Raw genomic sequence first — 23,891 nt, 5'->3', positions numbered from 1 at the left:
CCCTACCCTTTACAACTTGAGCAGAAGCCAACGGGCTGGGTAAAGATAGTCGCCTATATCCCTTACGAAAATAACATCCAGGCCTTTTCCCACAAAAAGTAATCATCTGTATTATGCCTGAGAATGTTCAATTACACCATTGTATTTGTAGAGTTTAGCAGTAAACACTGCTAGAGAAAATTTAATACCTTCTTTTGTATTAAAAGGGCATGGAGCCCACAAAATTGTACAATTATCCTCTTCTATTGTACAAGATGAAAAACAAAAAAAAATGTATAAGTGGTTTTGAATGAAAAGAATGAGAAAGAATTCCTATGTCATCTTTTCTATTCACATAAAAAGAATATATCAATCAGGAAATCTTTTCTTACTCATTGGGCGTTACCAATTGAAGTTATTGATGTTCCTCTCATCAATGGGGAGGACTGTGTTCTTGAATGGTGATTGATTCTTTGTGAGAAATTTCCTTCCTCAGGTGTAGGTGATGTTATGGTTAGTGCCATTTCCTCACCATAACTTCTTGGTGTCATTAGCCTTGAGCTCAGCCCCCTGACGAGCTGAGGAGAGAAGTATGATCTAGAACGGGCAGCACTTCTTGGAGACAAGTTCACTTGCTCCAAAGCTTGGAACTGGAGCTTTGAGGGATAGTCCCTTACACAACCAATGCGGGGTCCAGCTCCTGTTGTCCATTTGCAAGATAATTGCTTCCCTAATTGGTATGACTTCATTCCTTTATGCGAATTAATCCTTTCCTGAATTGATTCTTCGGGAATGATTTCCACTTCAATCTCTTCATGCTGTTCATTAAACTTGTTCTGCTTTGGAACCATGTAATCCTGTTCAGAAGGAAAGGTTTCTTCTGCCGTTTCATAACCTTCCACTGGAGATTCTGCTGGCAAACTGTTACGACTTGGTCCCAAATTTTGATTTTCTCTGTCTAACCTCTCAGACAGTTCATTCCTTCTTGGTATTTCAAGGTTAGCCAATTTTCTACCGAGACTATGTAACCGGCTTGTTATAGGCAGTTCCAATGCAGCAGCAGCAGTATCATCTTCTATAAAATCAATTTTCTCTTGATTCAAGTCTTCAACATTGGTCTCTTCGCTACCCAACTTTTGGGTAAAGTCCTCGTCAGATGAACTTCTAAGATGAATACTGCTTCTTTGCTTGCTAAACAAATCATCCTCCTCATCAACTGGACTCATCTGAATATAACAGAAAAACCGTTCTCAGCATATTTGCTAGCTTCTAATGATTCTCTATAAGAGAGAAAAAGACACAATATCATTTCAAAGATTATTAAGCCCCTTTGTTTTACCTTTACATCTGTGAGATTCACGTTGTTCTCTTTGAGGAAGGAGACAAAGTCCTTAAAATTTTCTTCTGTAGGTCGATAATGACCACTGTGAGGCCAGACAGCCTGATCAAAAGTAGCAGAAATCATTATTAAGAAACTGTGGTGAAAATGGAACTATGGTTAAACAAAATAAAATTCTATAGGCTTCTTCCATTATTTTTACCATAAGAATTCCATGAGATATGATGCAACAGGTATACCTTTAGGATGCCATCCTCAATAACCAATCTCCCAGCAGCAGACGTAGCTCCTCCGGCCAAGAAGCTAGAATGCTGGAAAGTACCTTTCTTCTTCTTGCCAACATACAAGGTCATAGATGTGCTTAGGACAAAAATCCACTTGGCATCCTTGGCTTCTTCAGTGGTGTCAAGGAGCTTCCCCGATTGCTTGTAGAAGAACTTTCCATCCTCCACAACAACTTCATAGGCCAACCTTTCCATCTGGTGAAAAAAATAGAGAAGCAACTATCAGCAAATAAAATTTAAAAAAAAAAAAAATGAATATAGGATGATAGAGTAAAGAAATAAAGGCTTACCGGACCCAAATATTTGATACACTGCTGTTGAAGTTTTGATCGAGGGCATCTTTCAACAAGATTCACTTCCTTCCCTTCTCCTATATCCAGCCTGCATTTCCAAACCAGAATAATTATATTCAAATCCAAAATCTTGACATCTGGAATCAGAATTCTCTGTAGTGAAGCAAAAACATTTTGAGTGAAGAATATTACCAGTAGAAGTAGGGTTCTTTGCTCTGACAATGAAGCCATTTGTCATAGTAATAGTGTAAATTATGTCCATATCGATGCCGTGGGTCAATCTGTTTTAGAAAAATAAAAATAAAAATCAGTAAAGACTGATGAAGAAGTAGGAAAAAAAGTTCTAAAGCTTTTGTTTCTAGCGCAATTGACTTACAGCCTCAAGCCAGTGTTGTAAAGCAAGTTTCTGAGCTCTATCATTCTTTGATAAACCTTTTCCCACCTGCAATAACAAAGAGATGCTTAAACTCCGAATTAAATCACAAAACATAAAAGCAAAGCATATGCCAATGTCTAAAACTTACCTTGGCTGCTCTGGTTCTTGCTCTTGACCATCGCGAAAGGGCAGTTTCATGCTTTTCTATATCAAAGAATGATATAGAACTTCTTTTGAGTTCAGCAAAATCTAAAAGCTTCCACCTATAATCAAGACATATAAACGCATTAGCACACGAGAGAAAGACATCAGAATTTGTATAAGAGGATAGTGTCGGTGCATGTAAATAGGATGCATACCAGCTCTGCTCAACTAGAACTGCACAATCTGCTAGCTTCCTTCTGGTTCGGAAGCTTTTGTACACTTTCTGCAACTTTAGTGCAGCCACATGCTTGGGATTGGTGGGATCCAAAATTGGCAATGATTGGATCATCGCCACATGACTGTCTGATCTCGTGGATTGATTGCACACCACATTGTTTTCTTGTATTTTTGATTCAATGTGCATATTATTTTCTAATGGATGAGCCTTGACTGAGAGCATTTTTTCCAATTCTCCAGTCTTAAAGCTAACAGATGTTTCTATTTTCATCTTCCCACAACTTAAGGATTTGAGTATCTTGGGTTCAGAATCTTCACTGTTGAAACTGACAGATCGCACTGGAGTTTTGACTTCATCCTCTCTAAAACTGATGGACTTGACGATGATAGATTCTAAGCCATTTTCCACATCACTGTATTTGGCAAATGGGCAGGAGAAAGATATCCCCATTTAACAAGGAAAGGTGTCTTGGCAAAAATAAACCAAATTGCTGTCAAAACAAAACGAATACATAGATGTCAAGGGAAGTAACATAATTTATAATGCATCATAAACAGCAAACATATCAAAGAAAGGACTAGAACAAGCTGCTGTCAATATGAACTCTAAAATCTTTCAAATTTGACAAAGCAGAGAAAACTTCAAATTTCAAAACAGACAATCAACATATGAGCTTCGATCTACCAAACCTATGGGCTTAAAAGTAATTGACTGAAACGGAAAAAAGTTAAGAAAAATCACTTTCTCTTAATAGCGTTGTCTTCAAGGTAGAACTATCAATGTTTGATATAACTAGGCAAGACTAAGCATGTCATTCACTCATCAACCCAGCACTAAGTTGCTGGTAAACCCATTAGAAAGAACCACGGATCTGGAAAACCAATGATCCTAAAAATAATTTTCAAACCGAGAGAGGAAAAAAAAAAAAAAAAGACACTTTTCTTTGAAACACAAAACCAACTACAGAAAACACTAACTACCCTTTTTCATTCAAAGAGGAGACTAATCTTCATGAGCGGAAGAATCTTCGCAAACCCATCAGCTGAAAAACCATTTCTCAAGCGAATAATATATGAAATCAGAAACATATACCATGTTATCACAACCCGATTCAAAGCACCCAGAGCACGCATTTAATATGAATATGATAAAACAAAGGCTAATGCAGATATATGAATGCATATACCATTCCGTGGCTGCCTCTCTATGAACTAGAAAACAGATTAGCAACAAGAAAACCAAACAAGACAGAACAATATAAAAGAAAAGAACTTCAAAACCAAAAGATATTGAGTGATGTACCTCAAATTGAGGATTATTGAGAGGGTTGGCTTTCAAATGATATTGCAGAGACAGAGACAGACAGAGAGAGTGAATGCTTTTCTTTTTCTCTCTTTTTATACAGAGCTTGCACTTTCAAAGCTGAAACTTGAACGTTAATAACCTCGGTCGCTGATTCTATTATATAGTGTACAGAAGAGACAGACAGAGAGAGAGAGAGAGAGAGAGAGAGGTTTCCAACCACGTGGGGGAGGAATAGTTGGAAGGAAGTTGTTTGGAAGCCCACGACCATATTTCCCTTTCTCTCCGACCTTTTTTTTTTTTTTTTTTAATCTCTTTTGCCATCTTCTTTTGTTATATTTATCATTCTCTATATTAAACATTAATACGTAATTTGTTATTTTTATCTATATATTTAAATACACATATTAATGAAAAAAAAAAACTCGAGGGATTGGCAATATTTTACCCAAGATCATCGACCCCACTAATATTTAATGTTTCCTTTTTCATTATATTATATTGTTATTAATGGTAGAGGGAGGAAAACACTCGGCATGTACACTGATGTGAAATGGACATTAATATTTAATAGTGACAAAGTTCTTGAGCTTTTAATTAGTCGTGCTCTTATGTATAAAGTTTTAGTACGTAAAGTGGAGGAAGATCATATATATATGAATGCATGATTTTCTCGGAAATTGTCATTAATAATTATTTATTAAAGGTCAATTTCACAACAAGACATATATAGTTACCTGGAAAACAAAATTGAGTTAAATATTAGAGAGAGTTATGTGGAATCCATCTAAACTGAATTTAAAGTATGTTTTATGTTAAGATGAGTTTAGTACTTTTTATGAGAAGTTGAAAATGGTTGTGGGTCATACGTATAAAAATATGTTAAGTTAAAAAAAGTTGTAGATCTTACGTGTAAAGAAGTTTTGAGTTGAGATGAGTTTAGTAATTTAAAAGTTTGGTGTTTGAATGTTAAACTCAGCTTAAAATTAAATTGAGCTCAACTGAGTCTTACAACTAAATGCAACCTAATTGTCTCATATATAGGACTTTCATAATCGCCAGATGCTTATGTCATTCCATTCGATCCAGAACTGATCTTGTGCGTGCGTAGTACTTCAACTTGCATGCATACAACCTAATTTTTAACGAAACTTGGCTTGCAAGCAAGCAGCTTTTTGTTCACAGTATGATATTAATTACTGTACATGACTTGCAATGGGTTGGAAAATGAATAGAAACTCTACTACTAAAACTACTATATGTCTTGTAAATTAAAACTCGTAAGTTCTTTATTAATTCTATTCTATTTTTTAATTCCTAATTCTATAAATCAAATATATAATTATATATGCTTTATTTATAGAATTACATATATATCATAATATATATATATATATATATAGAGAGAGAGAGAGAGAGAGAGAGAGAGAGAGAGAGAGCACTAATACTAATTTGTGATCAAATATTACCTTTCATATAATATGTTTGAGTATTTTGGACAGTGAAAGCTCGCTCGCGCGATCGAGGTCGAATAATCTTTGAAACTTCGATCTATACATATATTGGTCTAATTAATTGATTCTGGTACGTACGTACATGCATGTTGACTTGAATATCCCAAAAGAGGGGTTTGATGCTTGGGATAATAACAACAAAAAGTCCATTTTAAAAAACAACATGAAAAAGTCCTCCATCCTGCATCTAAAGGTCGATCAAAAGCAGCTAGCAGCTTCTCTCTTATAATATTTTAATAACACACATATATATATATATATATTATATATATACGAAACGTTCAAGCTTAATTATATATATATATATATATTTATATTTATATATATGGTGGGACTAATTTAATACAAATATTTTTAAATGATGATGATGACCTGTCCATGCTAATTAATTTTTATCTGCACAATTAATGCTATATCATGTTTGATACAAGCTAGCCGGAGGATTAATTGCATGTTGATGATGTATTTGGTCATGTACTTGCATGTGTAATATTATAATTTGCAGGACTACAGTACTGCGCGCATGCCTTAAAATTAATTGGCTAGTAACCCACTGAAATCCCATATATATAATTATATGATCTCATCATGCATGTAGTACTGGTTGGTTTAATTAGATCAGAGGTTTCTGCTAGCATGCATGCATATGGCAGCTATATATATATATATATATATATATAGATAGATAGATAGATGAGGATGATACTTCCTATTTTTATTTTTTTTAGGATAATATTGATAATTGGAAAGAAAACTAAGAATTTGAATAGAAGGAGGGTTTGATTATGATTTGAATAATATAATCCCAATTAATTAATGTAGAGTGCGACTAACATATATATTTTGGGTGCTTTCCAGCTAGCTACCTATTTCTTCCAATAATTCTCAACCCCTCAATATGTACATTAATGTACACTATTTTTGGACCCCATCCCCGACAAGAGAAAGAGAAAATTAAACACCCATCTATTGCCACGCGTGCATCATGCAATACTTCAGATGTTATATATCTTTCAATTATATCTATAAATTAACTACTTTTCTGTACATTTTGGTGGATACTAGGACATATGATGTGTGCACTATACTACTTTAATCTTATAATTTAAGATATATATATATATATATATATATAAATATCAAGCGTAGCAGAAAGAAATCTGTATTCTTTTCTTTTCTTTAAAAAAAAAAAAATTGTATGTGTCGGAAAGCAGTGTAAATACACCAAAAGGGTGTATATATATATATATATGATCATACATGAGTACGTACCGGCATGCATGCATTTTTATAATATTAGTCCTAGCTGGCTAATGAACTTTTTGACAAAAACCATGAATTCGATTTCTCTGATCATGATATTGATGATCTCTTTGATCTTTTGGATAAAGATCTGCAATCCAAGTATGAAAGAAAAAAAAAGATCTTAAATAAATAAATCCATGATCTGTAAAGCAAATTATAAACAACTCTATGGAACACACTTTTGCCAACGTGGTTCATAAATGATCACATAAAATATAATCTACGAGTCAACCCGGCCACCCGGCCTTGAGCCACATGATCACAGCCTCTCTGATCTGATCTCTCTCTGTCTCTGATCTAACTTAATAATTATTTTATTCAAAATCTAATCACTTCATGAGAGAAATAGTACACGTCTAAAAGATTTGAAAAAAGAAAAAGGGCAGAATACTCGTCACCTCCAACTGTCCTTTGGGATCTGATCCATGCAATGAGCTGATAGATGAGTACTTTGCACCGTACGAATTGTCAACGTGATAGATAATCCTCAACCGCGTGGTACTGCATGCCTGCCTCGATCGTATGAGTGATACAAACATACCTAATAGTAGAGGCTAACCCTTGGACCAGCAAATCCCCGGGCAGTCGGTGTTCCTGTTTATTTTAAAAACAGAGCTGGCCACTGGAACCCTAATTAATTGAATTTAGCAGATCAAGTGAGCGCTTAGCTAGCTAGGTCACCAAATTTTCATGGAAATGAAACGATACAGCACCATGCATGTGGTCCGCCCAGGGACTCATGTATACCTAGAATATTTAATATTTACATATACATTTAAATAAAGGGTTGACTGCTGCATCATGAATCTCTTTCTTATGATCATGATCATCATGATTAATATTAGTAGTTGATTGCATTATATACGATGCAATTAAGAACTGAAGCAAAATGCATGCTGAGTACTATATGATCAGTGATAAAACTTCATGGGAATTAATTAGAAAGTTAAAATCAAATTAGAAATTAAGCAGTACTTGAGGCCAGGAGGGCTTCTAAAGTAGAAGAGTAGATCATCATGTGATCTATTATATAAACAGTAAATAGATATACGAAATAATTACGTACCATGATATTATATGTATTACGTATAATATTATTATGTATACCACAAGACAAGATCAATTACGATAAAAATAAAAGAGAGAGAAAATGGCCATATATTGATGACTAGAAAAGTTGATCCACTAAACTAGAAACAGTGCTATTGAATTGGATCTGCAAAAAGGACGCGCGGTCAAAAATCATAAAGTTTCGGACACAAAGCAATGAATTAATTTCATGCTAGTAATGATTTATATTATTTGTCTTTATGTGTTTTCTAAAGATCAAAAAGAAAAAGCCAACCCCATGATATCTCTGCATATATATATATATATATATGATCATGATCGGTTAATTCAAATCAAAGTGATCTTAAATTCCATTAATATTCCCACTTTATATATATATATATATATATATATATAAAGTGGGAATATTAATGGAATTTAAGATCACTTTGATTTGAATTAACCGATCATGATCTTCTATATCATGTTCGAATCATTTTTCGACAGAATTCTTTGTTTAATGTTGTTTTATTTCCAAGTGGAGGCGGGTACTTTTGTGATCAGGAGTCAGCAAACGGCGTCGGATATATATATATATATATATTATATATATATATATATAAGAGCTAGCTAGATGCAGATATTGCCAAAAAAAAAAAAAAAATCGAAGGAAAATTAGGGCAACGTACGGCCACCAAACATGGCTGGATAGCACCCAGCTATATGCTTTGGCTTATTAAATAATAAAATGACAGCTAGCTAGCTAGGAGGTGGTCATGTGTCTGAAACTCTCTCATGTACGTGTCATGATGAGAGTACTCATGCGTTGGCTTGGCTTGGTTTCCTTCCTTCTTTTACTAAGTATGAAATCGAAAACGCGCTTTTACATATGTTTTATCATTTATGCAGAAGCACCGACGAGATCATCGAAGACTACTATATACATCTTCAATGTGTTGTATTAATGTACTTATTATATGTACGTAACAGATGATGATAATAATTATTTATTTGTAACTATGGACGACTTCTGTTGTACGTACGTGCTGTACTGTTGTGTTCATGTGTAGCATGGGCCTGATACGATAAAAGTCTAGTAGTTCTGCATGCTTATATATAATGCTTATATATATATATATATATATATATATAAATATTGATGCCTTGCGCCATACTTTTAAATGATCTTGAATGTCAAGGCACAAAGTCTGCAGCCCAGCTAATTGTGTTGACGTCTGCTGGATTCATTGTCTTTTCCATATCTACATGCGCGCATGCATGCTATATATATGTGTGTATATATATATATATATATATATATATATATAGATCCCAGTACTCTCATACATAGTTGTCAACTCCTCCTTTGAGTATTTCATGGGGCTGACACGTTCGCTACGAGAAAAGACTTATTGCGGTGATTTTAGATGTTCGATGCGATAGAACAAAAGTGAATAAACAATAACAACGAACGTTATGCAACGAATTAAAAATCGATAGAAAACACTAATTACATCGATTGTTTCCACTTTTTTGCGACGATTTAGGTAGTATATACATGATGATGATATAATTAGTATTAATTTCATGCGATTATTTTATCTAATTTTAAAGTAAATTTTACAATATTTATTAAATATTAATGTAATTTAATTTATTTGGGATATATGACTTGTATATATCTTTGTGATATTAATCGTGCTTACGTTCCCTACGTCAAGAAACTCAATTAAAGCCGTAAAAGTACTGGGTCAAAACTAGAAATTAGTCAAAGAGACTATACAAATAATATTGTTAAACAGTACCCAAACCGACCGCGTACGCTGCGGATAAAGAGATCAACATATTTGTGCAGATCAGAACCGGCCTTTGACTCTTTACATGTTATTTTGGGTGGTTTCAATATTGGTGTGGAGCCCACGTATAGTGCCTATCTACTCCTCCCAATTATACCATGTACGTATGTCTTGTTTTCAGGATATATAGCAGAATGGACGGTGATGGTGATCATAAAGATGTGGGCCATTCTGGGTTGGAAAAGGGCAAAACATCAGTATTTCATGACTAGGTAGGCGGGCGAGATAAAAACGAGTGAGATAGTAACTTGGTGTGGTGTGGTGTGGTGTGGTGTGGGTGGCAGATCAACTTGACTAGAATATAATTCATGAGTATACGGCCTCAAGTCCTCCTAGATCATGATGGGGGTTTTCTTTGGTGGTGCAATCCCATGACATTAGAGCATTGGCGATAGGAAGTTAAATAACAATATAATATTATTTTTTAATTTTTATATTTTGTAAATACACTCTATATATTAATTAAAATTATTGTTTCCCAACCATGGAGGATTATGGTGCTTACGGGTTTGTTGGGAATAATTATAGAGTAAAATAATAGTTTAGAGATGAACTGTGATCACTAGTCAATTTTGGAGAAAGATATAGATTTACTATCTCAAAAGTGTTGCTTTGGATGTTTGTCTAGTTCAATACAGTCTATTTTTAAGCTACTTAGACAAATTTTGATTAGTTATTGATATTTGGCTAGACCAATACTAATACTATATTTAGAACTTGGACCCATGCAACCAGTACGTACCCCTCTCTCTCTCTCTCTCTCTCTCCCCTTTAATTAGAACTTGTCAGGCAAGTTAATTTACAAGTCTTGCACACCAGTACACATGCAGCTTGTCAATTAAGCAAGCAATCTCGACTTGATTCTGAAATCATTAAGACGAAAAGTGCAAGTATTGGTAAGGAATATTCCAATATCACACCTCTGAAAATCATACGAAAAGGTCAGCTATAACATATCTTTTTCCCTTGTAAGTTGTAACCTTTTCCAACGCTAAACTGTGGCATATATACGCATTTCTTTTGACTGGAAAATGGCATCGATCTTTAACTTGTTTCATACGTGTCCCTTATGATATTCATGATCATCTGCACGAAATATTGGGGCAAGGAAAAAATATCAATGAACCTTTCAATTCTCAAAGTCAAAAAGTCAATCTTTCTGTTTTTTTTTTTTTTTTAAATAATAATAATAATGAGAGTACTAATCTTCATGCAGAGTACTGTCAATATTGCTACAAAACTTACGAGAAGTACTACTATATACTTTTGTTTTCAGTCCTAAGTTTAAGCTTGCCTTGCTTGTTTAACAAGCCTAACATTTGATCATTATTAATATGATCAGAAGAATGCAGATCATGATGATTATATATATATATATATAAAATATTAATTATTATTGTTAAAATCCAATGTTGAGTAATTACCTTAATTAAATAATAGATTAAGTTCATAAGAAATGGTGAATTTGACCAGCAATATTTAATTAGTTCTTCAACAACTTTCAATTTCAAAAGTATAAACGGACATTAAGCGGTAGATATGAGATGATAAATTTGTTAATATAAACATTTGTAGTCATACAAGTACAATATTAACTATTTCTTGACAGCTTAGGCCCGTTTGAATATAAAAATCGTTTCATCTCTATCTTCATTACAATTTTTTTAAAATTTTTTACATAAAATATAATTATAAACAATTCGACTTTTTCAAAATCTGAAAACAATAATATATAATATTAACAAATAATATTCTAACAATATTTTATTCAACTTTTATCTATAATCATTTGATCATCTGACTAAAAAGTAGTTGTTCGTAATTATTTGTGTAACAATTTTTTAAAAAAGGGAATAATATTTAATTACAGTTCATATATATTACAAAAAACTGGTCCATAGATAGGTTTCCTAGTTTAATTACTCTCAAGTATGCATTGCTAAATTTTTTGTTTTAGCTTAAGGTTGAGTACTTTGGTTTGGGGGCCATTAACACAGACCCTAATTTAATTAGCTAGTTACGTTTAGGGTTTCTAGATCAGCACAATTAATTAACAGTCCAGCCAACGCATTTATCTATGGTATAATTTCATTCTACTTACCATGATCGATACAGTACTACTTGCTAATGATCAACCCTAATTCAGTCTCATTAATGACTTTATGATCTATGGTATTATTTCAGCATTTTTTTTATAGTATTCTTAATTTTTTTTTTAAAAGAAAATTGTTCTTCATCTTAAATTTTGTCATCCTCAATTCTTGCACGGACTCATCATTGTTAAAAAAAAAAAAAAAAAAAAATGAAAAGAAGAAGAAAGAAAGAAAGAAAGAAGAAGAAGAAGTCAAAACTTAATATATACTTTTTAATGCTAGCTAGATGAAGGCTTCCAGTACGTCATTAATATGTAATGATCATGTGTTGCATATATGGGGTACATGATCAATAAACGATCGAGTTTGCAAAATGCATTTTTCTTTGAATATATAGTAGATATATATATAATGAATTATCAATAATACATTAAAATGTGACGTATGGGGATGACAAAATTTAAAATGAAGAGTACTGTGATTACTAATTAATAAAAGGATTGAAGATCTCAATTTGTTTAATATTATAATGTTCAAATTGCTAGCTGTTGAAGTATTTAGTTATGTGCAAGTAGCTAGGGATGGTAAATTGTTATATATATAGTTTAGTTGGTCAGAAAATTATAAGCAAAGTAGTGAAGTACAGTACTCGATCGATCGGCTGGCTGCATGCGCCCTCAATTCATGTTTTAGGCATAGTAAGTGTATTATAATATGTATATTGTGATGTGTGAAGAGGGGGAGAGAGAGAGAGAGAGCGAGAGAGAGGTTATGTGCATGATTGAACTTATAATAAATATAAGTACAAGTCACGTTATCCCGATCGATCATGCTGCATGCATGTTGGATCTGTCGTGGGATTAATACATGAATTTCGTAATAAGAATGTAAGTAAGAGAAGCATCAAGCAATTATGCAGATCGATCGAGCGTGCATGCATCCCCTAATGTTCGAGTAAAATAGCATAGCATGGGAACACCTACGTACAGCTAAACAATACAGAAACATGTTTAATTAGTTATACGTGGTTCATGAATTAATGCTTCTCTCTCTCTCTCTCATTCTGTGCATATATACATATAAACACTGACAATGTTTTCTAATAATTCAAGCTCAAATTTTAAACTTATATATATAAAAAGTTATAAGAAAAAAAAAACATTGCAACAACAAACTTGTGAGTCCATTGTTTTTGTAATCATATCTCGAATCATTGATCATAAATTTCACAAAACCCCAAAAACATTTAATAAGATCAGATATGGGAAATCAACTAATTGGCATTTAAAGGGTCTAGGATAATTAGGATGGGATCAACCTAGCTAGCTACACTCATATACCTTACCTAGCTAATTAATGAGCAAGCTGGCATGCATAATCCACCAACCATGATCTCTACCCATGTAGATCATATAGCATTAATTACACATGATTATTAATTATTATTATATGTGCATATATGGATTGTCACGAGCTCAAGGTCTCAATTAATCAATTATATCTAGGCTCAAACGTCCCAGCTTGTCATTATTTTCTATTTTCTAGCATGATTGGATATTACGAAGAAAAATAAGAAAGTGTTATTCCGATTAATGTGCAGGTAGGTAGCCAGTCATGTAGCCAGAATTCCAAAATTAATGACCATTATTACAAGGTTGAGAACACGGGCAGATGGAGTGTTACATGAATACAATATATAACATATAATTGGGTACGAAATTAAGCAGCATTTGGTATCACGGAAAACCAGATCTGGCATTAATTCATTTTAAAGGAACAGGTGTGTTCCATCCAGGCCGAGCGAGATAAGCACATGGAATTTCTAACTGAGTCAAAGACATGTTCCAGAATTTTCCAACATTACACTCAGAATATCAGTTGGCTGTGGCATTTTATGCATTATAAAACTCATAGCACATACAACATGTACTCTAATCTCGCTCAATGCCAAGATTGAATCCATGGTTGCAAACCAAATTCCAGAGACCACAAGCTAGCCCAATTAGTTGGCCCAAATTTGCACTATAACAAGTTAAAACGTAGTCTACACACTTGCTTTTTTCTTAGTAAAAATATACTTGTTTTGCTTTACATGTAAAGTGAATGCGCAGTGATGTAATACACATATCCTAGGATGGTACAAGGGATGAAACTGATAAGGCATGACTCATACATGACACGATATACTTCCACCAAAAAGCTATCATCTTGATATCTAGGTGGCATGCCTACCATATCCATCCCTCTTAGGTGGTCATGAGAGTAAATTATAGACCTTATTTTCTTTTTCTTTTTTAAAGTAATTATAGACCTTATTTTCTTTTTCTTTTTCAAAGTAATTATAGACCTTATCTTCTTCATGCTAGAACTAGAAGCCTAGTAACTCCTCCATCTCGTTGCCATTGTTATCCTATTCTCAAATGGTCTCATCCATTTGCACATTTAAAACTGAACACAATTTATGAGGAAATCTAAATTCTGATTTCACGTCTCGATCCCATTCTTAACTTCAGGGTAAGGTTGCGTTTAGATAGTAAGGTGATTTCAGATATTTTGTGAATAGTAATAAAAAAAATAATGAAAATTAAATAGTAGTGAAAAGTATATAAAAAATAATAATAAAATAATGAATAGCAGCCTAACCAAACTAACCCTAAGAGGCTTATAATAGGCAAAACTTCTTTCATATTCCCCCAACAGAAGACCAAGTCCACAATATTCAATCCTCCAACTAATTATCAAAAAAAAATATTCAATACTCGAACTTGCAGGATTGCAAATTCTGTAGCCCAGGCAGACTGGCAATATTCCGACACCCTAATTTCTCACTGAACTGTGGTCTGTAGAGATCCTGATTGCCTAGGTTAAGAGAAAACATAAAGTAGTAGGTGAAGATTCAGAGCAATGCTCTAGTTCGTGAACGTATTTGACAGAATGAATCCAACTCCATTTCTACCATAAACAATTTCCATAAGCCAACAGAACTCCAACATGAACATTGTATGAGAAAATCATTATAATGAAAAGTGGTAGCAACAGCTTAGCATATGAATTATTGTGATTTTTAATGAAAACGTATGTTTGCTCAAAGATATCTTACCTTTCTACAGAAAATTATTTATGACAAACAGCATACAGCTAAATATTCAGTAAATTAAATCAAAAACAGATATTACCTATTCAACGAAATATTCAAACTAAACAGGAACCACAGGATACAGCTCCTATTAATTCTATACACCTTTTAAATTCTAGAAGAAGCTTCAAGTCAAATTGAGTCATCAGATTCATCAGAGTCGCTTCTGTCAGGCTCCCCAGCATTAGTTCCAGCTTCTAGGGCATCAGTCTTTGCAGCAGGCGCAGGCGCAGGTTTTTTACTCACATTACGAACATTTCCTTCTCCATCTTCGTCTTGTTCAGCAACTTCAGCATGTGAACCATTTAATCAAGGAATAATCAAATCAATATGTTTCACAACAAGGAAAACCTCAACTCACACATGTTTTCACCTGAAACAATCATGTAACAAGTGCCTTATACTAACACACAGCTTAGAGACACGTTAAATCGGAGGGTGAACCAAAGATACAAAAGCATCATAAAAAACTTCCAATTGAATTAACAAATATCTATTTTCACCCTCCATGTGTCTCTGAATTCAAATCAAACACTGCAGTCATTAGTCCAATTGCTCCCCCAATCATCCACTTGAATCTTAAACCAACATTTGGAGCACAGACAATTTCCCTACTTGTAGAACTGTGCAGCAAGAAACATCAATCAAGTAAAAAGTACACAAGTAACATCAATCAAGTGAAAAGCACATAACATATAAGGATATCGGCATTATTGGCTGTTGCACCAGCGTTGATCTTCACTAGATCTTTCAAGACACGCTGTACAAGCTCAGGCTGGAGAACATAACAAAGTTGCGGTCAGTACAAACATGAAAGTGGAAAGGACAGTGCAAGGAAAACTACACACTAACATCCTAAGAAACCATAGACTTCACAAAAATTTCCAATTTTCAATAGAGTTGTGACTTCTAATTAGAAGAGAGATTTCATATGTTTTTTGTTTCATAAGTAGACATAAACTGTATACATAAGTGCAAATTCTCAATTTTCAAACCCTTTCCTTCAATAAATGCTACTTTGCAATTACAAGATACCAAATGAAAGAGCCATATTTCTCCGAGAAATGAACGTCCCTATGCCAACGTGATAGCAGATTATTTTTTCTCTCTCTTTTCCTTCTTTCTCCTTCACAATCTACATGTCATGTTTGTTAAGAAAGCTTTGCAATGACTTATTTAATACATTTAGATCTGGCTCCTGCGAAATCTCCGCTTTCGAGCATCCCTCATAGAAGGGGTGAGACCATGTCTGTACTCCACCATATCTGGAGCAGGATCACCTGCTTCTCTGACCATAATCATCTGGTACAAACCAGCAGATAATATCGAAGTCTTAGAAATGTAGCATTCTTAAGATGAGATGAGATGAAAAATCTGTGAATAGTAGTGAAATAGTTTGAGTTAAAATATTTTATGGGGTTTTGGGAAATGAGAGAAAAAAAGTTGATTAAAAATACTATAAGGTTAAAATATTGTTAGAACATTATTTTTGTTTTGGGATTTGAAAAAGTTGAATTGTTTTTAGTGTTTTGTTTGGAAGTTTGGGAAAATTGTAATATTAGGTAAATGTTAAATGAAAAAGTTAAAGATTTGAAATTGAAAAGTGTTCGGAGCCTAAAGAACATTTTACCTGACCAATGTCTGCAGTCTTGATCAACACACTGTCATCATATGTTTTATATGATTCCACGACAGAAGGAAGATCCAGGAGAGATGCAGGGAAACGATCATTGGCAATGACGAATGTCCCGCTCTTCCCATCCTCTGCAACATAAGAAGTCTTAATTCCACAAGCAAACCAAGAAGGTAGGTCACAATTAACAACTCCCACAAAAACTTATTTACAAAACCCACTAAATAACACAGAAGATATAACTCTAAAGAAACCTCAATAGTGAATTGAAAGAGCACAAAGAAAAAAGTGGATTTGACATGCCATAGAGAAAAGGACCACTACAAATACATATGTTGAAATTTGAGTAAATAACAATTGTTCCTACAAAGTAGCAGCTAAACTCAGCATATATAGTTTAAAGTTCAGCAAGGCAACTTCACTTCAATGGAAATCAATCCTTTAAGGGAAAAAGTTAAGAATAAATAAAACTAGAGAACCACAATTTCATAGACTATGTCCCCACATAATTTTTTTTTCTTTTTCCGGGGATGCCCGGGGGGTGGAGAGAGAAGTTAGTAAGAGGTGAGTAACTAAAAGAGGTTTGAAACATGAAATAGTTTTTCACAGAAAGCAACAAGATAAACCACAACTTCACACATAAGAGCACTTATGTACATAAATGGATCAATATAAAATCCAAAGCACTCCTAAAACGTTATATAATTCAAGACTTGGACAATTAGAAAAGCAAAGAAATTATAAACATACAAAATACTGGTCATGCCATTTTCAATCATAAAGACATGCAATTAGAAACCCAAAAAAGGATAATAACATTAGGTTTATCTTTTTCTTGATAAGGAAATTAATCTTATAAAGCATAGAGGGTGCAATTCAAGTACAAAGGATAATAAAATTAGATGCAATGGATTCTGCTTCCTTTTTGTTCCCTTCTTTCTTTCTCTTTCTCCCTTTCGATTACTTAAAGCTTGCTCATCAAGCGCTTCATTAACTTATTTTGAGTGACGCTTGATCAAGAAAAGCACATTCCTCACCAGAAAAGGACAAATCCAATGATTTGTCTTCAGAAGATGACGCATTTTCGCTTTCACTCAGAAGGCGGTCTAATCGCTCTGCAACAGATGGTGGAACTCTAAGTATGAACTGCTCCTCCATGTTACTACAAAATCAACACCAAATTTATGAAATAAAAAGGAGTGTCAAAATATATCCCCCAAAAGCCGTAAACCATCATTTACCCATAAAAAGCTTTAAAGTTCAGATTAAATTGTGCATTTCTTAATCCATAATTGCAAACCCAGATAGCAGTACTATACAAAGCAATAGGATTTGCAAAATGAATGTGGTAGACAGACAGATATTGAAAATTTACAGGATTCTACGTAGAAAATAATTTCCCTTACCCACGCTCTGAATTTCCCAAATGAAACCATTAACAAAGAAAAAATGGGAAATCCCACAAAACTCTCTATATGTGAAAAGCACACATGCGTTTCCTTTATGGGGTTTTTGCTTCAGTTTCTTTGGCATGGGAGAGATGGGGATAAGAAAAGAAGAGAAAAGAGAGAGGAATGGACAAAGGAGGAAGGAAGGCAAAGTAGGCACTTTTTTCTCTAAATACGCCTTATAGCATTAGAATTTGTTTAGGCATTGGAGCATTAGCATTGGAATAGGCAAATCCAAATTCAAAATTTGGCTAATATCGCATTCACATATTTTACCTTTTGCCTATTCCTTTCAAAACCTATTTCCATATTGGATTATCCATCTATTAGCTAAAATAATAATAAAATATTCTTAATTTAATATTTTTTATCTAATTTATTTTTCTCATATTTTGCAATTCTACCGATCATATGTTAATTGATAATCAAATTATAATTAAATTATTGTTTAAACAATCATATTTTCAATGATCATTTAATGCTAATAACTACAAATTTTTTATTAAACTCACCTAAAATTCCATATAAATATACTAGCAAATAATTACATCAATCCCACACTAGCAATAATTACATAATTCAACCACAACTCAAATTTCAAAACAACTTCTTCCAGCTTAATGTCATCCAGTACAATACTTTATTTTTATAAGTGCCATCCAGTACAATACTAGCCCATCAACATCTTCCACAAAACATACTAGCTTCACAAAACATATAAAGAGCAATCTGAAAGATGTATAGGCACTCATGTGGTTATTTTGGCTACCCAATATCACAGCTTTAAATGTTGTACTCCGTAAGACGGGTAAATATTTTTTTTCCTCTTAACATACTTGTAACATGGATAGCTGCTGATATTAGAATGCAATCACCCAAAACTCAAATCAATTTTGCTGGGAATGAAAGCAATTAACACACGGAATTCCTTAATTTCTTGCTTCAGAAATGAAAACCTAACTGCTAAGTAGTAGATGTAATCTACATGGCGATATCATATTGGATTTCATCTAGTTCCCCTGTACATCTAACGCAAAAACCATGCCCCCTCATGTAAAACAGGTTTTCATGTCATCTCCTGGAAGGATGTGCTCCAATGAGAGTGCTCTTTCATTTTCAAGAAATCAACTCCAGGAGACAAAAACTTAACAGAACTTAGAAGTGATAAAATCCTATTCATAAATAATACACATGAAAAAGTAACATACGTCAAGATTCTATTCAGCAAGGCAAAACAAGAAGCACAGACAGAGCAACACATCCTGAAGAACCACCAGCCCATGTTTACATAGAGCATCAATAAGTGCAGTATAAAGAACCACATCAGCTTTCAACCCTGCCTGCTTAAACTCTCTAAAGACCTCCATTGCCTCCCTGTACAAACTGCCTTTTGAGAACACATCGATCAATGTTGAATATGTTAACAAATTACGATATACATGTTCTGCTTTCATCTCTGCAAACATTCTTCTGACTACACCATACTTCCCCTGCTTCCCAGAACCGGCCAGAAGAGCATTATAAGTTACAACATCCTTCTTTATCCAACAATATATTGTTCGCTGGCATCTCCAACATGATCTCATATGCCAAATCCACCTGCCCCCCTTTACAAACCGCATCCAACAGTGTATTGTAAGTAAATATATCCTGATCAGTGCCTCTTTCCACCATCTCACTAAACAAAGTCTGAGCCTTCTCCCACAGTCCCACACTACTACAACCCGCAAGAAGCGAATTATAGGCAATTCTATCAGGCTGCACCTTATTTCTCAACATCTCATCGAAAATCTCTAACGCCCTCTTAAACTCTATGCCCCCTTTCCCACACGCATCGATGACAGCATTATAAGTAACTAAATTCAGCAACAACCCCAACTTTTTCATCCAGTCGAAAACCATTATCGCCTCATCGCAATACCCACATCGCCCATACGCACTAATCAAAGCTGAATACTCATAAACAGTGTTTCCATATCCCCTACTCCTCGCCGTCTCAAAAATGTCCTTAGCAAGGTCAACTTTGCCTAACCTGCCAAGAACGCTAATCATAGAACTCGCTAATTTCCCTTGCTCATTCCTTCTCCTCTCTTTTCCGACAGAACATCCGAACAAACCCCCAAAACATCGTAAACCAAAGCATGTTATACAATCCGCAATAAAAAGAAAATCGGTCACATACTTACCTTTAGCCCTTGATTCGAAACTCAAGGGAGGACGTGGGTGAAGGACGGAGGCACTCAAGGGCAGACGGCTTTGAGTAGTGGTGCGTCGACTGGACGGAGGTACTCTCGGGCAGAGATCTGGACCAGATGTCTTGAGTGGCTTTCGTGCGACGGAAACGGGCGGAGGGATCTGTTATATGTACATATATGGCCTAAGGTTCACATGCTAGAAAAACGGTTTGCTTGGTGGAGGTACCAATCTTACATACACCGTACCATTTGACTTCTAACCAATCTGAGATTATAACATGATTATAACATACCCCCACCCTTCAAGACCAACGCCCACGTTGGTCGAGCACTATGAGAGGCTTTCACTAGGCTGTGGCTACATGGCTCGTCCCACTGGAACCATAACTAGCCACTCCGCAAGCTTAGCCTGTTAGGCGAGGTAGTATGGGAGCCCACAACCTACTTTAATACCATTTGTTATATGTTTATATATGCCCCCAAGGATTCACCTCCTAGAAAACCGACTTGCTAGGTTGAGGTGCCCCTAAACTTATATGCACACATATCATTTAACTCCTAACCAATGTGAGACTATAACATGATCAAGCTAGAAACGATGGGAGAGCAAAAGGTGTGGATGGAAGCGATGGGAAACAGAGATGCGGTTACACGAGAAGGAAAACAGAGAGAGAAGCGTGAAGGAAACTAAGAGAATCTATTAAAAACCTGACCCAACCATCAAAAAGTTCTTAACTGTTGTATACTAATTTCGTTAAATTTTTAACTCTCAAGATCATGACATTCCATCATGCTTCCAAATCCGACATTCACGATAGTCCACTCTATCGTGGGTTGTTGCGCTCTAGTGGTTGGCAACAACAGAGGTTCAGGGTTTGCCCATGGGTTGGGCGGTTCTTGCTACATGGCTAACAGCTTAAGGGGAAACTTTCGTGATTGGCGTAGAAATTTTGGTGTGGAATGGCTCTCGATGGTTGGCTTATGGCAATGTTGTGGAGGAGCAAGGTGGTTCCCTTCCAATTTGGCTTTCTAGCCAACAATATGGGGTGGCACTCAGAGAGATTGAGCGTGGGAGGGAGGATCACGGTGGTTGAGTGGGGCGTGGGCCTTCACCCGTGGTGCACAACAGTTCAACTTCTATTAGTTTGTTATGGTCTCACTGTGCAGAGGCATGGGTCTTCATGGGTTGGGGAGCATGTGCAATGCAATAACAACGATCTGGCATGGGGAAAATACATGCGACATGGGGCTGCTGTGAAACTGAAAAACCCTAGATTTGATGAGGAAAGAAATTACATGCATGGGTTTAAATATGTAGAAGGCAGTTTGCTCAAGGAATTTAAACGTGACTGGTACTCTAAAATTGTAATCCTATAATGCTTGAAATTCGACACGCTTATGGGTTTGGACTTAATAACTAAACTGGGCCATAATCCTCATATCCAAAATAAATCTATCGTCCAATAATATCTTCAGGCCTTTAGAAAAATTATTAGGCCAAATTATAATTATTTAAGCCCACTTGCTCCGTGAATTATTTATTGGGTTGTCCAATCATTGAGCCCAATAAAACTTTTATAATTTACCATGGGTCCGGAGTCTTTCCAAAATTACCTGACTAATCTAATTCGGACTTCTATAAGTATTGGCTCATTGATATTCTCCAAAATCATCAACTACATCTTAGCGATTTTTGAAAAAAAAATAAAATTTCGGCCTAAGGGCCTAACTAAGTCTCAATAAATAATAATTTGCGGGCTTATTTAATCTAACCCATTTAACCTATTTTAGGCTCAAAAGTTTATCCATCTTTCATCTCAATTAAATTTCGGGTTAGGTCATCACAACACCACATACCAACATATGATTTGTCATTTTTATCCTTCTATATAAACACACACATATTGATGTGTAAATATGTGTTTAAATAAAAAGATAAAAATGATGAATCATATATTAATGTGTGGTATAAGATGAGTAGCATTTTAATGCATTTGTTCGAGCTACTCATCCAAATATGACCGTCGAACTACTATAGCTATAAATATTTTTATTTGTACTTACCAAATCCAATGTATTTTCATTCGAGTCATTTTATTTGTATTTGGCTAATCCAATAACTAACGAGATACTCTTACGTTAGCTTGTTTTTAGTTAATGTTATTAGTTATCATTCTCTCTATAATAATAAAAGATGATTATTTCTTATTTATTTTGTAAGTATATTAAATCCATCAAATTAGCTTTATTTTCATTATTTTTAAAAACAACCTATAAATTAAAGTACATCCAAGAAAATACAAAGAATCAAAATAAATCAAATTATATAAAATTAACATCCTCCTCAAATTACGTTAAGAAAACAATGTCAAAAGAAATATCTTTACATATACAAATAACCTATACAAATATATATATCAAACATAAAACCTACTTGGAGAAAGAAATAATATAAAATCCATTTGGCTAAGCTACTATAGCTCATAATCAAATTTACACACCAATACCTAATCTAATGTTGAAATTTTAGTAAACATATTAATTAAATTTTAGTTAAAGTTGGCATTTGCATAGTTCGATTAAATGCTCTAAGGGAGAATGCCTTTTTGTGTGGATAAATAATATTTGCAATTATAGAGGCTCAAGCGCCGCACACTCTTTTTAAAAAAAATAAATAAATATGAGCCCACATGAAAAAAAAAAATTAAAAAGTAGACTTCACTCTTTTTAAAATAAATGTGCAGTGCTTTACAATTAGCACCATATCTAACATTATTTGTTTGTGCGCTTGTTTTGAATTTGATAATGATCACAGATAATGCATTTGTGTGGTAAAGCATATTCATCAAGATGACCACAAAACTCAAGCCACATGGATCCAAAGATTTCATGAACAATTAAATAGAAACCATGTCCGTGTGAGGTCTAATGAATTATGTAAAATACATGTACATGAACACAAATATGTAAATTTTATCTAAAACTTTGGTCCAATGGATTATATATTCTATCATTATTCTCCATTTATCAAAGGTTATTGTTCACCCTCTAAGCAATTTTTTATTGTTTCGATCTCTCTCGTTTCATCTTCCTTTCTTTTTTATCTTATTTTCATTTTAACACTCATCACTTCCGCACTAGGCCTCACTTTCAGCTCTAGCTTCCTTCTCTGCCATCGATGACGAATCGACAACTGCTTCAGCTCCATTTTTTTGGCATAGTTCACTCTTCTTCTCTATCATGGCTTGCCCATTATAGATGTTAAATCTCAATCAAAAGTTCTGAAAATTTGATTTTTTAGAAACGGGTTATCTCCCTTCAGACGGTTTTTACAGGCATTGTTTTAATCTAGTCAGTTCAACCATACTAAGCGTTTATCATAAGCAATTACAGTTTATTCTCAGCTGATATATCCAATCAAAGGTGTATTATAGTTACTGCCTTATTTTTTTTGCATTGGATTGCGTCTGAAGTGTTTTCTAGACAGGAACCTTATGCAGTCATCCGATGTTTGTAGGAACTATAATTGCAAGTGTAATTAAAAGTGTTTTTCTATACATTTACGAAGGCAAGATTGTGATTTGTGAGTTCAACAAATAACTCCATTTATGATCGTCTTTGACTTTTATGCATATAGAAGCTTTGATGTTAATAATAACTCTACTGTTTCATTTAAGTGTGGGGCATCTGGATCAAATAGATGCAT

At 34.3% G+C, this 23,891-nt stretch overlaps 2 protein-coding genes across 3 annotated transcripts; both read right to left on the bottom strand.

Moving 5' to 3' along the window:
• Positions 1 to 175: 175 nt before the first annotated feature.
• On the bottom strand, positions 176 to 4,088 carry LOC121238401 (IQ domain-containing protein IQM2-like). Of its 2 annotated transcripts, XM_041135250.1 has the most exons (9): positions 3,956 to 4,088; positions 2,631 to 3,143; positions 2,420 to 2,534; positions 2,272 to 2,337; positions 2,088 to 2,176; positions 1,893 to 1,983; positions 1,558 to 1,797; positions 1,319 to 1,420; positions 176 to 1,205 (listed from the first exon to the last, which is right to left on the bottom strand). In XM_041135250.1, exons 2-9 carry the CDS (start codon positions 3,101 to 3,103, stop codon positions 372 to 374), a joined length of 2,010 nt encoding a protein of 669 aa, XP_040991184.1. In that variant the 5' UTR covers positions 3,104 to 3,143; positions 3,956 to 4,088; the 3' UTR covers positions 176 to 371. The 2 variants fall into 2 exon arrangements, with proteins under 2 accessions (XP_040991184.1, XP_040991183.1); XM_041135249.1 differs by having other exon boundaries at positions 2,420 to 3,143; positions 3,956 to 4,081.
• A 10,715-nt stretch (positions 4,089 to 14,803) lies between these two features.
• LOC121239709 (transcription initiation factor TFIID subunit 7-like) lies at positions 14,804 to 20,416 on the bottom strand. The gene is given in 7 exon segments (XM_041137008.1): positions 14,804 to 15,205; positions 15,615 to 15,684; positions 16,093 to 16,109; positions 16,112 to 16,211; positions 16,540 to 16,673; positions 17,580 to 17,704; positions 20,177 to 20,416. Coding segments are annotated over 6 exon segments (606 nt in total). The 5' UTR covers positions 17,701 to 17,704; positions 20,177 to 20,416; the 3' UTR covers positions 14,804 to 15,041.
• Positions 20,417 to 23,891: the final 3,475 nt, after the last annotated feature.

Source organism: Juglans microcarpa x Juglans regia, chromosome 7D, assembly GCF_004785595.1.
Source record: "Juglans microcarpa x Juglans regia isolate MS1-56 chromosome 7D, Jm3101_v1.0, whole genome shotgun sequence".
Taxonomy (NCBI): Eukaryota; Viridiplantae; Streptophyta; class Magnoliopsida; order Fagales; family Juglandaceae; genus Juglans; species Juglans microcarpa x Juglans regia.
This window is presented reverse-complemented; position numbering and strand designations above follow the sequence as displayed.

Coding starts and splice junctions, on each gene's coding strand:
- LOC121238401 (XM_041135249.1), bottom strand. CDS start 3,103: ATGGGGATATCTTTCTCCTGCCCATTTGCCAAATACAGTGATGTGGAA. Junction 2,177..2,271: donor TACAACACTGGCTTGAGGCT/GTAAGTCAATTG, acceptor TTTCTAAAACAG/ATTGACCCACGGCATCGATA. Junction 1,206..1,318: donor TGAATCTCACAGATGTAAAG/GTAAAACAAAGG, acceptor TGTTATATTCAG/ATGAGTCCAGTTGATGAGGA.